General features: G+C 44.6%; 1 protein-coding gene across 3 annotated transcripts in view; it reads left to right on the top strand.

Annotated features, from left to right (window-relative positions):
• The window catches only part of KDSR (3-ketodihydrosphingosine reductase), a 39775-nt gene that overhangs the window by 1439 nt on the left and 23111 nt on the right, over positions 1-15225 (top strand). For 2 of the 3 annotated variants that reach the window (XM_043559037.1, XM_043559036.1), the window contains exons 2-5: positions 4159-4248; positions 6450-6506; positions 10606-10671; positions 10861-10956. In XM_043559037.1, the coding sequence (XP_043414972.1) occupies positions 4159-4248; positions 6450-6506; positions 10606-10671; positions 10861-10956 (309 nt within the window). Of the gene's footprint in view, positions 1-4158; positions 4249-6449; positions 6507-10605; positions 10672-10860; positions 10957-11740; positions 12016-15225 lie in introns of those variants that run through there. The other variant, XM_043559038.1, reaches the window with a different exon arrangement.

Genomic DNA, 15225 nt, shown 5'->3' with positions numbered 1-15225 from the left:
AGAAGAGAGAAGGAAAACTTTACACTTATGCCAGATTCTGAAAGTGTCAGATCCACAAGAGAACTTCTGCCTCAGAAGCATGGCTTTAAAAGTTGGAATCTTTTAGAGCGTACGTTTGCAGAGCGTAACTTGGAAAAAAGGTGAAGCCAAAAGCAAGCATGAACAGTGTGATTCAGTATTTCTAAGGGAGTTTCACTTGACCTTGACTCTAGTCCTTCTAGCCTCATGGCGCTGCAGGCCATTAGTGAGGTAACGAGTCCGTTGGGGTAAACGAAGAAGAGTTTCTTATTTTCGCCATCCTGTTTTGATATGCCACAATAAATAATGTGAGGACGACATGAATAATTCACATGATGTCACCATCTGTCTTCTTTTCTACTGTCACAAGATGAGGGAAAGCACAATTCTTTCTCTTGAGATTTGTTAGGACCGGACCAGGTGGTGTTAGGAGAGGGAGCTAACATTTAGAGTGTCTGCTTATGTGAAAAAAGGAGCGGGCTTAGGTCTTAATCATTTATTGTTGCTCTTTTTAGAACAATTCTTATACGCTAGTGGTATCTCCCTAATGATAGCAGTAAAACTGCGGAAGTGTTACGGGGTCTGTACTTACTTTTTAAAAACTGTTTCGTGGACGTGGTGAGAACTGGAAAATCAGGTCCTCCCATTTTGGGGGATGGCGGGGAGCGGTTCTTGCCCTCAGTAAGAGTTGCAGGATGTGATTAAAGAGATAGTAATATTTATTTGTTTTTAAAAGTTTATTTATTTTTGACAGAGAGAGAGGCAGAGAATGAGCAGGGGAGCGGCAGAGAGAGATGGAGACACAGACTCGGAAGCAGGCTCCAGGCTCTGAATTGTCAGCACAGAGCCTGATGCGGGGCTCGAACTCACAAACTGCGAGATCATGACCTGAGCTGAAGTCAGATGCTCAACCAACTGAGCCACCCAGGCGCCCCAAGAGATAGTAATATTTAAACAATATTTTGCATTGAACAGTAAGAGGCAGTGCTAAGGAAAAGAAATTAAACTATTATCTTTAGTGACCCACATCTGGACTCAGTTTACCAATTGTCAGGCACCTCAATCCGTATGTCCCACTTTTCTCAGCCCGTAGGAAAATCTCTTCTATTTTCTTGTGCCACTCAGCGTAACATAGCCTAGACTTGGTTTATGTCTGTTGTTAGATGCCTTTGAAGAATTAGCTTGATTAGAAGGTTCGTTTCCCATGAGCTCTGACCCAAGGACTGTGTCTTAACCTTGCTGTTGTGGAAAAAACTTACAAGTGATCACGCTGAGCCGGTCTTGGCTATGCAGTAAATGTGCACAGCTAGCTTACCTCTCGCAGTCTGGAAGGGCGGCAATACCAATAGCACTTTAGAGCATATACATTTTCTCATCAACCTCCTAACTTCAACTTCCGTTAATTTATTGAATAACAAACAGGGACACTTTACTTACAACTTTTTGGGGCATGGTATTCTTCAGAGAAATGGTACCGTGCACCACTTTGCAAATTAATGTAGGCCGAGTGCTAATTTAGCAACTGTTTATGCCAGGTTCTGTGCTCGCAGTGAGGGAGATAAATTGGACTCGGTGCTCATCCTCAAGGAGCTTATAGTCAGGTGAGGGAGCTAAGACACGTGCACAAAGTAGAAAGTGACAGGTAAAGGAAGGACAGGACTGGGTGGCAGGAAAGCTTCTTGGAGGAGAGGACATTGGAACTGGCCTCTGCAGGGTGGGTAGGATTTGGACCGGTAGGTATGTGGGGGTTGTAGGGTGGAGGGACATCGAGGTGGCAGCAGTCCCATCATACGGCAGCTGGGGTCCTGTCAGTTGCTACGGAAATGGAATGTCTGGTGGAAGTTCGTCAGGCAAAGCCACCGTGAGATATCTCAGCAGCCAAGAGCTCCTCAGGGGCCACTGTTAGTTGGGGCAACAGGTAGATTTTTACAGTAGCCTTCTGTAGATAATTAGTTAATTATCTGTCAAGGAAATCTCTTCCATAGTGAGGACTTGAGGCTAAAGAGAAGTTGGGGAGCCTAAGCCCCCAAGAGATTGGTACATTGGGTAGGAGTGACTTCACGATGGTTTTAAAGTCATTGAGATGGGGCCAGAGATGTTCATTACAGCATGATACATAGCTGGCAGTAAAATATTTGAAATAATCCAAATGTCCGGTAGAGGGAAATGGTCAATTAAGTTTTAATACAGCTCCTTAATGTAATATTATGAAGCCTTTTAGTTTTTTGGGCATAAGATATCTATCTATATATAGATATATGTTATAAGATATATCTCTCTATATAGATATGTATCTTAGGATGTGATACCATGTAAGGACAGGTGCCCCTCTGATACTTCTCCACTTCCTTCACCAGACAACCCCGGGCCCCCCACTCTCTTGACCATGTTGTATAATTTGCGTCGTAAAAATGACTAGGACGATAGCGTTGCATTTGTCTTACTGAGCTAAATACATATCGAGTCCTTCCTATAGGCGGGGCACTGTGCTAAGTGCTAGGAATATAGTGGGGAGCAGAACTAGAGTTGGTATTTTTGTGGCGTTTAGGAGGCTGTGATAGGAGAGATGATTGTGAATCAAATAATCGCACAAATACACGCATGGCTGTTTGATTATGTGAGCGCCATTGAGTGAAGGACAAAGAATGTAGTGCTGAAAAGTGGATTGAGGTTGGGGAAGGGGCGGTGAGTGAAGGTTTTGCTGAGGAAGTGATGTGTGAGCTGAGATTTAATGGGTGAGTGGGGTGCCAGCTAGGTGAAAAGGAGGGGAAGAACATTCCTGGCTGGGAAATAGAACGTGCAAAGATCCTGGGGTTGGAGGGAGCATGGAACTCAAAACAGTCAGTAGGGGGGCGCCTGGGTGGCGCAGTTGGTTAAGCGTCCGACTTCAGCCAGGTCACGATCTCGCGGTCCGTGAGTTCGAGCCCCGCGTCGGGCTCTGGGCTGATGGCTCAGAGCCTGGAGCCTGTTTCCGATTCTGTGTCTCCCTCTCTCTCTGCCCCTCCCTCGTTCATGCTCTGTCTCTCTCTGTCCCCAAAATAAATAAACGTTGAAAAAAAAATTTTAAAAAAACAAAACAGTCAGTAGGGCTGAGCTATAGAATGTGAGGGGCAGAATAGCCCAAGAAGAAAAACTTTACTTTTCAATATTTCCATGTGATCATATATTACTTTTATAGTAAACAGTCTCATAAAATCTCAGAAGAGCTAAGTTGGTGGCCATTCTTTTTGTCTCTTGTGGAGATTGTCATATAGAAGATATGTAAGTAAGGAAATAGGATTCATTTGGATTTGGACCCAGAGGTAGATTAATGTATTATTTATTAGCTTGATGTACAGGGCACTTGCCCTCCAGTGAACTCAGAAAAACATGGGTGGGCAATTTATAATTCAGTACCAGAAACAGTCAAAGCAGCAGGGCCCGTGGACAGCAAAATCTTTCATGTTTGTACTTACTTCATTCATTCACCCCAGGATGTAGAAACTACAGTAGCTGAAAATCTGGTTCACTCGCACTCTGTCTCTCAAAAATACGTAAACGTTGGAAAAATTTTAAAAATCTCGTTCTTGTAGATTGGGTTTTAGAGCCCATCGTAGTTGTTTTGTTTGTTCTTTAATTTTTTTAATGTTTTATTTATTTATTTATTTATTTTTGAGAGAGAGAGAGAGAGAGAGAGAGAGAGAGTGTGAATAGGGGAGGGACAGAGAGAAAGGGAGACAATAGAATCTAAAGCAGGCTCCCAGCCCCAAGCTGTCAGAGCCCGACGCAGGGCTTGAACCCATAAACTGGGAGATCGTGACCTGAGCCAAAGTCAGACGCCCAACCGACTGAGCCACCCAGGCACCCCTGTTTGTTTTGTTTTTTAATGTTTATTTATTTTGAGAGAGAGAGAGAGCGCGCGTGTGCAAGTGGGGAAGGGACACAGAATGAGAGAAAGAGAGAATCCCAAGCAGGATCTGCGCGTCAGCACAGAGCCCCGTGTGGGGCTTGAACTCACCAACTGTGAGATCATGACCTGAGCCAATAGCAAGACTCGGACGCTTAACCAGCTGAGCCACCCAAGTGCCCCCCCGTGTAAACGAACCTCCCACAGAAGGGAAATTTCAAGAGCCAAGAAGATTTTATTATTTTTGCTTCTAGGTTACAGGAGGCTCCAGCGGCATTGGGAAGTGTATTGCTATCGAGTGCTATAAACAAGGAGCGTTTATAACTCTGGTGGCACGAAATGAGGTAAGTCTCCTGGGTGTGTTGTTCCTAACTTACTTCTTCAGCTTTAGGTTAGTCAGGGGCTGTGCAGATGTCCCAGCGTTCACACCTGCGCTAGGAATCGCTCCTCTCCCTGGATCAAGGTGTGATTTTTGAACCATTGGTTATTTCTCACATTCAGGGCAAAAAGATTTTTTGGTTGAAGTTGGGTCCGTTCCACAAATAATTTATTTAGTTTGAACAACTGTTAGGCAACATCAGAGGCGCTGCACATTGAGATGGGAGAGGCCACAGACCGTCCGGGGCATACGTCTCTGGCCGTGGGGAGCCGGGCTGGGCCCCCACCTGCCCTCGGGTGGCGGCCCAGCCGGTCGCGGAGCTGATACCCGAGTCCGGGAGGACGTGCAGGTGTTTCTGCGTAATTTGCTTATGACATGACGCACATCTCTAGTGAAATCCAGGCTCCTCGGGGGCCTCTTGTTCCTCCCCAGCAGTTTAGCAAAATGTGTGTTTTTTCTGTGTCAAGTCAACACGAAGTCTGTTTTTTCTTTTCTTTTCTTTTCTTTTCTTTTCTTTTCTTTTCTTTTCTTTTCTTTTCTTTTCTTTTCTCTCTTCTCTCTTCTCTCTTCTCTCTTCTCTCTTCTCTCTTCTCTCTTCTCTCTTCTCTCTTCTCTCTTCTCTCTTCTCTCTTCTCTCTTCTCTCTTCTCTCTTCTCTCTTCTCTCTTCTCTCTTCTCTCTTCTCTCTTCTCTTCTCTTCTCTTCTCTTCTCTGCTTTTCCCCCAGGGTCTGTTATTCTTGCCAAAGTTGTTTCCGCAGCCAAAGCAGTCACACTGTATTCACACGAACAGTTGTGGGGTCCTCTTGCTCCAGGGAGAGCGGGGGGAGGTGACCATGACCGCGTTGTGCCCCGCCGTTATTCTGTGCTGGGCATCATGCTTGGCTCGTGGTTGTGGAAAGAAGAAACAAGGCAGGAATGGGCTGCCTGGGGGTGTTGGCTTCACATAGGCCACAGGAGGGCACAGCAGGGTGACCGCTCGGGAGGGGGTGCACAGCTGCCAGGGAGAGCCTCTGGGGGAACTGTTTAAACAACGGCACAGAAGTAGGCTTTGATGTTCATAATTTCTTCTTAAACTCAAGAAGGGCAGAATTGCTACCTTTCGTGGGTATCCTGACGTCCCTAACCATGCATTTGTTTTGGCGTTGAAGTCACTTTGCGGGAGTGAAAACATAACTTCAGTAAAGTGGCATTATCTGAGATTCAAGCAATGCTGATATTTGACACGAGACAGATAAGAAGGAGACAGAGGAGGGCCCGGGTTTCAGGTGCTCGCAAGCTCTTTCTGTGGTCCTCACATTGCGAGGCATGAATGAGCAGACGGGCCTCCTGGGATCCAGAAATTCTTTATTTTCTAACGTCATTCTTTATTCCAATTTGGACAAAGGCAAGTTGTGTGTATCTTTATTAATAGAACAGCACTGTTTCATTATAGACACGTTCATGTTTAGGAATCGCATGTGTCTTTCCAAAGGATTCCTCTGCCGTTTTGTTTTTCTCAAGCTGTCCTGGTGTATTCAAGTGACAACTTTTATAGCACATTAAGACACTGTAACCTGATAAATCTGTCTTCTTGGAAATGAGCAAAATAAGCAAAATGGAGACCTTGGAAGAATTACTCAACTGGGGGGGACCTTTGCTTCTTTTCAGATTATTTTTGAAAGTAGCCAGAATTAGATTTTCTCAGTCCGTCTCAAAAGTGACTTTTCCTATCTATATTTGCTTTTATAGTAGGGGAAGGAGATAGTGGACAGTCGCTTATGAAAGTACTCTTGACATGGAATCACATGTTCCCTTAAGTTTGGGAAGCATTGCGTGGCCATGTGGTTGTTCCCGTTTTATATCACGACTAAATAATGTCAGATCAAAACATTTATTAGAATTGATATGGTGCCCATCAGCAATTAAGTTGTTAATTGGGATTTTGCAGTTCATTTATTTTTCTGTCATCTTTCTCTGCAGTGAATTAAAACCCTCTCTATCACTTGGTCGTAGTTTTATAGCTTCTGTCTTTTGTAGACTGTGGCCCATAGCTATGCAATATAGGTGCCGTCTCGTGTGTTTTCTAGAATTTAATAAACACACAAATAATTGCGTTTTCACTCCATGTAAACAAGCAAGCAGGCAAATAGACAATCAGCAGAACTAATTGTTCTTTTTTGCTTTTAGGACAAGCTGCTGCAGGCAAAGAAAGAAATTGAAAAGCACTCTATTAATGATAAACAGGTATGATCACTCTTCATGATGCATTTTCTGTACTAATCAACACAGTTGTATAGAGGGAAAAAAGGGTTATTTCAACTGAGAATGGTTCATTGAAAGCATGTAGGATTTTTTTTTTATTATTAAAATACCTGTCAGACTGTTTTTTAAAAAGGCCAAATTGTTTGAATTGTCTTCATGTTATCACAAAAAAAACGTTACAGACTTCGACATACACTCACAAATGACTAAATAACGTTTTTCTAGAAAATGATTTTATTTCAATTATTTATTTAAGTTAACTTCATACCAACACTTAAGAGGAAAGGAGTGTTAACATTTTTTTGGCTATGGAATTTTTGGATAAATAAAAATGGTGTGTGTGTGTATCTTTCGGTATAAAACATGACAACAAGTTATATTGCACTCACCACCCAGCTTAAGTAATGAGATTTATCGGGGCCCCTGAACCCCCCTTTGGTGAGCCCATATCAGCTGAATCCTCCGGTCTCATTCCTAGAGGCAGCCCCCAACCTGACTTTCGTGGTGATGAGTCCTTCGCTTTTCTTCCTAATTTGACTGTATGTGCACGTGACCCTAAATAGTATACTGTTTACTTCTCTTCGTTTTGAATTTTATGGCATCGCTCTTATTTTTTTGTCAGCCTTATTAAAGCACAATTCACTTGCCATTCAATTCACCGATTTAAAGTGTACAATTCAGTGGTGTTTAGCGTATCCACAGAGTTGCACAAACGTCATGAGAGTCAATTTTAGAACTTTCTCATCATCCCGTGAAGTCCGCACCTAGTCACTCCCCACTTCTCCCAGCCCGCTCTCCCCACCCCCGCCCTGGGCAATCACTGGTCTACTTTCTGTCTCTGTTAGATTTGGAGGACATCATTCTGTATGCATTTTTGTGCAACTTGATTTCTTCACTAGATACTGTTTTTTCAAATTTCCTCCATGTGGCCACATAAAGCAGTAGTCCACTCATTTTTTTTTTTTTTTTTACCGCTCTGCAGCATTTTCCTAAAAATATGTACACTGCCTTTTGTTCATCAGTTCTGCTGGTGGTAGCTATTTCATTTCCAGTTTTTTGGTTAGTTTTATTTCTTGCCATTACTAAAGTTTTTCTCCATGTCTCTGTGTGCTTGCCCAAGAGTGGACCGTGCCGGGAAATGGCATCGTGGACTAACGGCGTGCGTGTGCATTTCAGCAGCTTCGCCCACCAGCAATGCCCGGTGGTTCTCGTTGTTTGCATCCTTGCCAGCGCTTGGTCCTGGCACGCTCTCTAGTTTTTGCCTCTCAGATGGGTATTAGATGGTATTTCACTGTAGTTTTGACCGCCTCTTTTTCCCCCTCCAAAATATGTTAGAGACCTCTCCGTGTCAATAAAAATAAATCAGCCTCATTGTTTTCACGGCCGTGGCGCGGTCTCGGGCGCCCCACGGTGCGTTTAGTTCCCTGTGCAGGTTGCATGTCTTTGGCTCTGGTACTCTGTGCTGCAGGTGGAAATTGTCACGCACGCCTCCTTGTGCACATAGGTGAGATTTTCTCTACTCCTGTGGCCTCCGATCGTGCCTGTGAACATGGAAAGCAGGCAGCTTCGCAAAGCTTCCTGTTTTTGTTTTGTTTGGTTTTCGTATTCGTGTAAATTCTGATAGAGGAAGAAATATCCTCTAAAACCAAGGAGCTTGAATGCTCCCGGCTGGAGGCCAGGCCCGCGGTCAGCACCGTCTCTGTGCCCCGGACTTTTTCTCCGTGGCTCCTGCCCCCACTTCGTCTGTCAGAAGGCTTTAGGGCATGTGACGGGTTCCTGACATGTACATCAGGGAAGGGAAGATCGTCAGGGCCGGGGTGGCACGAGGCAGCTCCGTCCTCCTGCTGGCACAGAGTGGGTTTGTTGTATGGCTTAGCGTGAGCAGTGCCCGTGGAGTGGATGCTCTTTTCCTGGTGATTTGTTGACCCTTTTTTTCCCTGAAATTTTGCTGGCCTGTGGCATAGCTTCTATTTATAGTAAATGATCTAATACTGTATAAAAAGACTTGTGTAAAAATCCCGTGATTATAGGGATATAAAACCCAAGGGCAACTCTTCTGGAGTATTCTCGGTTACATTTGTGTTTCCTTTTCTTAGGAATTTAGATCATCTGGATAGGGTTCCTTCCTGCATCAAATAAGACTTGCCGCCTGGTGCAGCAGATTCTAAGGTGGTGCCCTTTCATGTCGTGGCTTTATTCTTCACGTTGTGTCTTCCTAGAGCTAGAAGGGATCTTTGGCGTCACCAGCTTCTGATCCCTTTGCTTGAAGGTGAGGCCACTGCAGGCTCCCCAGGTTCTGCTCAGCCAGTGAACGAAGGGGCCGCCCGCCTTGGGCCCGCAGCTGCATGTGGGTGCACGTGGTGACGCGTCTGTGCCCTCGTTCTGTCTGCCCCTTGGCGTGGCGGCCAGTGTCAACAGAGAGAACTCATGGAAATACCGAGAAGTCAAGAAATGCCTTTCTGCTTCTCTCGGTGACCCCCCTTGGAACGTAGAACATTCCTATGTCAGAGGCTAAGCTCTGGCTTTGAACACATTATCCAAAAAGGGAAACTAAAACAATAGCTCATTGTCGGTACCCATTAGTATTCTTAACTGCTGTTTTACAAATTTCTATCAAAGTAAGTAAGCACTGAAATATGTGCTTTTTTCCCCCCCTTTCCTTCTTCCCTTCCTTCCCTCCTTCCTTTCCAAAGACTAATTGTTTTCCGTGGTAAGCACGGGCTGGCCTCTTCCTGCCATCTCTCTGGGCTGTGAACCTCTGGGCATGGCCAGGTTTGTCCTCGGTGAGCTCTGGGTGGGTTTCCCTTGGTGACCCCTTGTCTAGAGAATCTGTGAGTGGCGGGTCACAAGCTCCCACAGGCCCAGAGCGACCCTTGGCCTTGAAGGATAAAGTCACCTGGCTCAGCCTCTGAGGAGGGACCCGAACTGAGGTCCCAGGCCTTGGTGAGGAGGTATGGTGTGCGTATCTCTGTATTCTGCCCGCCGATAAGGAACCCCAGGAGGGCAGTCACAGCTCTGGTGTGGCTCCAACCGGAGTCTTTGTGTAAGCTTATTTATTAGATTTATTGTTTTTATTTTTAACAACCTAAGGTGTTAACTTGAGATACGATTTATGTACAGTTTATTTTTCATGTGAATTATGTTTTCTTTTCAACGACCTGAGATGTAATTGATGTACCGTAAACCACACCCACCGAAGGGGTACAGGGCGCGCTTGGGTGGCTTAGTCGGCTCTCAGCTCAGGGCTTGATCTCAGGGGTGTGAGTTTGAAGCCCTGCATTAGGCTCCATGCTGCATGTGAAGCCTACTCAAAAAAACAAAAAACTAAAAATAAATAAAAAAGAGTACAGTTTGATGGCTTTTGACAGATATATACGCATGTGAAACCACCACTGAAATGGACACAGAACGTGTCCCTATCTCTAGGGTTCCCTTTGCCTCTTTGCTGTCCGGGCCTCTCTCCACATCTGGCTGCAGGTGATCTCAGACCTGCTTTCTGTCACTATAGATCAGTGGCATTCCAAGAGGAGCTTTTTACATTTCGTTTCCTTTCTGTTTCCGGCTTTACTGAGGTATAATTGACAAAAACCAAATGTATTTAAGGTGTATCACGTGATGATTTGATACACATTTACGCTGTGAAATGTTTACTGCCTCAAGCTGGCTGACACATCCATCACCTCACATAGTTATTGTGTGTGTGTGACTATGTGAGTTGAGAACACGGAAGATCCACTCTCTTAGCCGGTCTCAAGCAGACAATGTGGTGTTCGGAACAGGAGTCACCACACCGTACGTGAGATTCCCAGAACTTACTTATTTTGTGCCTAAAAATCTGTACTTTGGCCGACATTTCTTAACACATGTTTTTGAGTTTGTGCAAGAGTTTTTTGTGAAAATGGCCCAGAAAATTAAGCTCTCCTGTTGCACCATCAGCGGATTTCTGACACTACAATCTGTGCATAGAAAACTAGACTCCCTAGTTATTGGAGACAATTGCCTTTACTTTAAAAAAATTCTTTAAAAAATAGTTTTAGACACCTGCATGGCTTTGATCATTTCTGTGTCCTCTTTCTAACAGGTGGTGCTTTGTATATCAGTTGACGTATCTCAAGACTACAGCCAAGTAGAGAATGTCATAAAACAAGTAAGGGGCCGGGTTAACCGGAAAGAATTCACTTGCCTTTCGATTGGTTCTTACTGTTTTAGTGTGCAGTGTGGAGCTGTTAAATCATCTCTGTAGGCTTGATGGTTTTATAGATTGTATTTATTGGCATTGATCTGCTACGACGTGATTCTTCTCTTTCTTATTGCCTGCTCTCATAAATTTTTCCAGGCACAGGAAAAACTGGGCCCAGTAGACATGCTTGTGAACTGTGCAGGAATGTCGCTTTCGGGAAAATTTGAAGACCTTGAAGTTAGCACTTTTGAAGTAAGTAGACATTTGTGTTTTTCGCTGGTTGAGTAGGCCATATGCTAGAAGAACGGGGCCACAGGCGAAGGCTTTACCGACGGCATAGATAAAATGCATTCAGGATTAATAGAAGTTTTAGAAGGTGAGGGGAGGGTTCGACAAGGTTTTGGTTCCAGCGCCGTGACCATCCAGCGTTAAGAGTTCAGACGGGCCTCTGGACCGTGGCTTCCCGAGCTGTAACACGGGGGTGACCCCTCCAAGCGGACACACATCACTGTGACGACTCACCGAGCTACTCCCTTTAAGAGAGGTCTCTGCAAGCCAAGGGCTGCTGGGTTTTCATCTCAAGCGTCAGGGTTTGGTAAGCCAAAAAAGCTCATGAGCAGACCCTTTTGAGTTCTGAAATCAAGACGAAAAGACCATGCATCATGTTTCTGTTTATACTTTTAAACAAGTTTTCCAGGGAACTTCTCTTAGTAATCTATGTCAGCTCTAAATAAATGGACATCAGTTTTGAAATCTTTCTTAAGTACAAGACAGTCTTTTAGGGGCGCCTGGGTGGCTGAGTCAGTTAATTGTCTGACTTTGGCTCAGCTTGTGATCTCCCGGTTTGTGGGTTCGAACCCTGAGTCCGACTTTGTGCTGACAGCTCAGAGCCCGGAGCCTGCTTCGGATTCTGTGTCTCCCTCTCTCTCTCTGTCCCTCCCCTGCCCCTCAAAAATAAATAAACATTAAAAAAAATTTCAAAACAGGTTTTTAGTTGACGTCCTATCACCTGTCTTTTTCTTCACGTTCCATTAGCCTTTACTGCTGTAGTGGATTTTGAACGCTTTACCCCTCGAAGGTAAATGCCATCCCCCTTCTGTGGAGAAGGAGACTGCGGGCCTAGTAGTTGAGATGCCTTGCTTCTGGTGGCCTGTGGGAAGGCGTGTGGCCTGTGTGATACAAAGTCCAGTCAGAGGAGAGTCCAGACGTAGCTGTAAGCAGAGGGCACCTGATCTGGGGCTGGAGTGTGTTAAGGCTCCTTTATCCACTCGGCCTAAATAAGGCAGTTGTCTTGACCTGCACGCCTTTACCGTAAGTAATCAAAGGGGGGTTTTGAAGATGATTTCAACAGCTGGATAAAGAATCAGTTGGGGAAACCAGTGGTCGTATTCGTCTCGGTGTGACGTGCTGAGGGGGCCAGCAAGAAAGGGGTCAGGTGTGTATGAGCGTGAGTGAATGTATGAGAGTGTGTGTGTGTGTGTTAGAGAGAGAGAGAGAGATTGAGAGAGAGAGAGGCTAATGGAGGGGGAATCCACAGACCCACCCTGACTGAGCACGGAGGGCGAACTCAAGGAACTGACCAGGAGCCCTTTACAGGGCAGAGGGGTGGGGAGTCAGCTCTTGGAGCGATGTGGAGTGGAGCAGGGGCCAGAACCGCTGGGGCCTAACGGCCACCACGGAGAGTTTGGATTTTAGTCCAAAACCTTTTGAAGGGGCTTAAGGTCAGCTGGGTGGTGGTGTGATCTGCGTTTCGGTTGTTAGAGGTGCTTTCTGCCTGCTGCATCAGGGGGGAAAGTAGTCGAGGCAGGGGGCGGTGATGGGGAACCTCGGAGTGAGGGGTGGGGGACGGAGATCAGCACACGGTTGGGGGGGTGGCGTGGGCAGCTGATAGCGGGTGTCGGAAGCAGTCTCAGCCCAGTGAGAACCAGACTTTTATTTATTTATTTATTTATTTATTTATTTATTTATTTTTAACGTTTTATGTATTTTTGAGACAGAGGGAGACAGAGCATGAGCAGGGGAGGGACAGAAAGAGAGGGAGACACAGAATCCGAAGCAGGCTCCAGGCTCCGAGCTGTTAGCACAGAGCCCGACGCGGGGCTCAAACTCACGGACCGCCAGATCATGACCTGAGCCGAAGTCGGATGCTTAACCGACTGAGCCACCCAGGCGCCCCGAGAACCAGACTTTTAAAAAGAGAGGACTGTTAACCCAAAGCCTGTTGCCTCTATCGGTGACCAGGCCTACCCCCCCCCACCCCGTGTTCATGGCCCGCTCTAGAAGGGCCCTCTTCCCGGCTGCCCCGAATGCCGGCAGCAGGCCAACGTACTCTGGGGAGCGTCCCCCTCCCAGGCCGGTATCTGCCCCTCGGCTGTCCCCCTTCTCCGTCTCCGTCCCTTGCCGTGTCGTGGTCACATCTGGATGTGTGCTCATCGTGGGTAAGTCCTGTTGGAACGCCCACTGCCAGGCTTGATGCATTTTCTGAAGATAAGAGTTCATTTCTATTTAAAATCAATTCGCTTTCATTTTTTTTTTATTTGATTGTTTTGTTTTGTTTTGATGATTTGTTTGTTTGCTTGGTTGGTTTTAGCTTTACTGAGGCCCACAGGGTTCTCAGGCACAGAAGTTGCCTGCACAGGATAGAACTCATCGCTGGGGGGGGGGGGGGGGGGGTCTCAGCACGTGCTGTATGATTCCCCGGGGAGAGGACTTTGGGAAATTTGCCTGGTTCCTCTGGACTTTGGCCCAGGTGCCTTTTGCCCTTGCTGATTTTGTTTTGTGCCTATTCACTGTCACAAATCTTAGTCACGGGTATGATCAGGGGCAGAGTTCCGTGGGGTTGTCTGTGAATCACCGAAACTGGCGGTGGTCCCGGGGAACTTCTCTTAATTTTCCTTTTTAATGGTTTTCTTTGTGGATCCTTGGAACTATATTTTGTTTTATCTACCTGTGGATTTTAAGGATAATTATTGTCAGCTTTTGATTGGGGTTACATTGAGTCTGTAGAGCCACATGGGGATAATTGACATTGTAACAATAACCGAGTCTTCTAACCTGTGAACATAGTCTATGTCTCCCATTTATTTACATTTTCTTTTGCGTCTCAGCAGTGTTTTGTAGGTTTCAATGTATGGGTCTTACACATCGTTTTTCAGCATTTCCTGTTTTTTGATGTTAGTGTAAATGGCATTTTTCATGTCAGTTTCTGAGTGTTCATTGTGAACGAACGTAGAGAAATCCAATTGATATTTATGTATTGATCTTGCAGTCTTGCTAAAGTCAGTTATTGATTCTAGTGCTCACCGGAGTTTCTTCGTTCAAGACCATGTCATCTGCAACAATTTTACTTTTTCTGTTCCCATCTGGATACCCTTATTGTACGGCTAGAACATCCAGTACAGAATAGAAGTTGTGAGAGCAGACATACTTGTGGTGTTCCTGATCTTGGGAGAAAACTTTTGTTTTGTTTTGTTTTTTAATCATTAAGTATGATGTTTTCTGTAGTTCTGTGTTGCTTTGTTTTGGTAGATGTCTTTTATCAAGTTGAGAAAGTTCTTTTCTATTCCTAGCTTGCTGAGAGTATTTATAAGGAATGGAGGTTGAATTTTGGCAGGTGTTTTTTCTGCATCTATTGGGAGGATCACAGAATTCTGTTTTTAGTTTGTTAATATGGTGAATTACACTGATTAATTTCCCATGTTAAACCAGCTTGCATTCCTGGGGTAGACCCAGTTGTAGTTTTTTTCTGATTTTTTTGTAAAAGTATTGCTGACCTCTTAGCATAAGTGGGGGAGTATTCCTGCCTATTCACTTTTCTGGAAGAATTTGTGTAGGATTGATATTAACCTTCTTTAAATGTTTGGTAGAATTTACCACAGAAGCCTAAGGTTTTCTTTGTGGGAAGATTTCTAACTTTAATTCAATTTCTTTAATAAATGTAGGGCTACATCTATATCTTCTTATCTATTTCTTTTGAGTGACTTTGGTAGCTTGTGTCTTTCAAGGAATTGGTCCATTTCATCTAAGTCATTGAATTGATTGGCACAGAGTTATTCATCATATTCCGTTATTGTCCTTTTAATATCTATAGATAAGCACCTGACTTTTCATTTTAGCTCAGGTCATGATCTCGTAGTTCATGGGTTTGAGCCCCACATTGGGCTCTGTGCTGGTAGTACAGAGCCTACTTGGGGTTCTCTCTCTCCCTCTGTCTGTCCCTCCCTGGCCTCTCAAAATAGATAAATAAACTTAGAGTTTGTAGTGATGTCATCCCCCTCATTCTTGAGATTGATAATTTGTGTCCTTTATCTTTCTTGACCAGCATGGCTAGAGATTTTTCAGTTTTATTAATCTTCTTAATAACCAGCTTTAGGTTTTGTTAATTTTCTATTTTCTATTTCATTTATTTTTTCTGTTTTCTGTTTCATTTATTTCCTTCTTTTATTTTTAATATTTTTTTCTGCATGCTTTTGGTTTAATTTGCTCTTATATGTATGTATGTATGTACGTGTATATATATAT

This window comes from Prionailurus bengalensis, chromosome D3 (genome assembly GCF_016509475.1).
Source record: "Prionailurus bengalensis isolate Pbe53 chromosome D3, Fcat_Pben_1.1_paternal_pri, whole genome shotgun sequence".
Classification (NCBI taxonomy): Eukaryota; Metazoa; Chordata; class Mammalia; order Carnivora; family Felidae; genus Prionailurus; species Prionailurus bengalensis.
The sequence above is the reverse complement of the archived record's forward strand: the minus strand, read 5'-3'. Positions and strand labels throughout refer to the sequence as shown.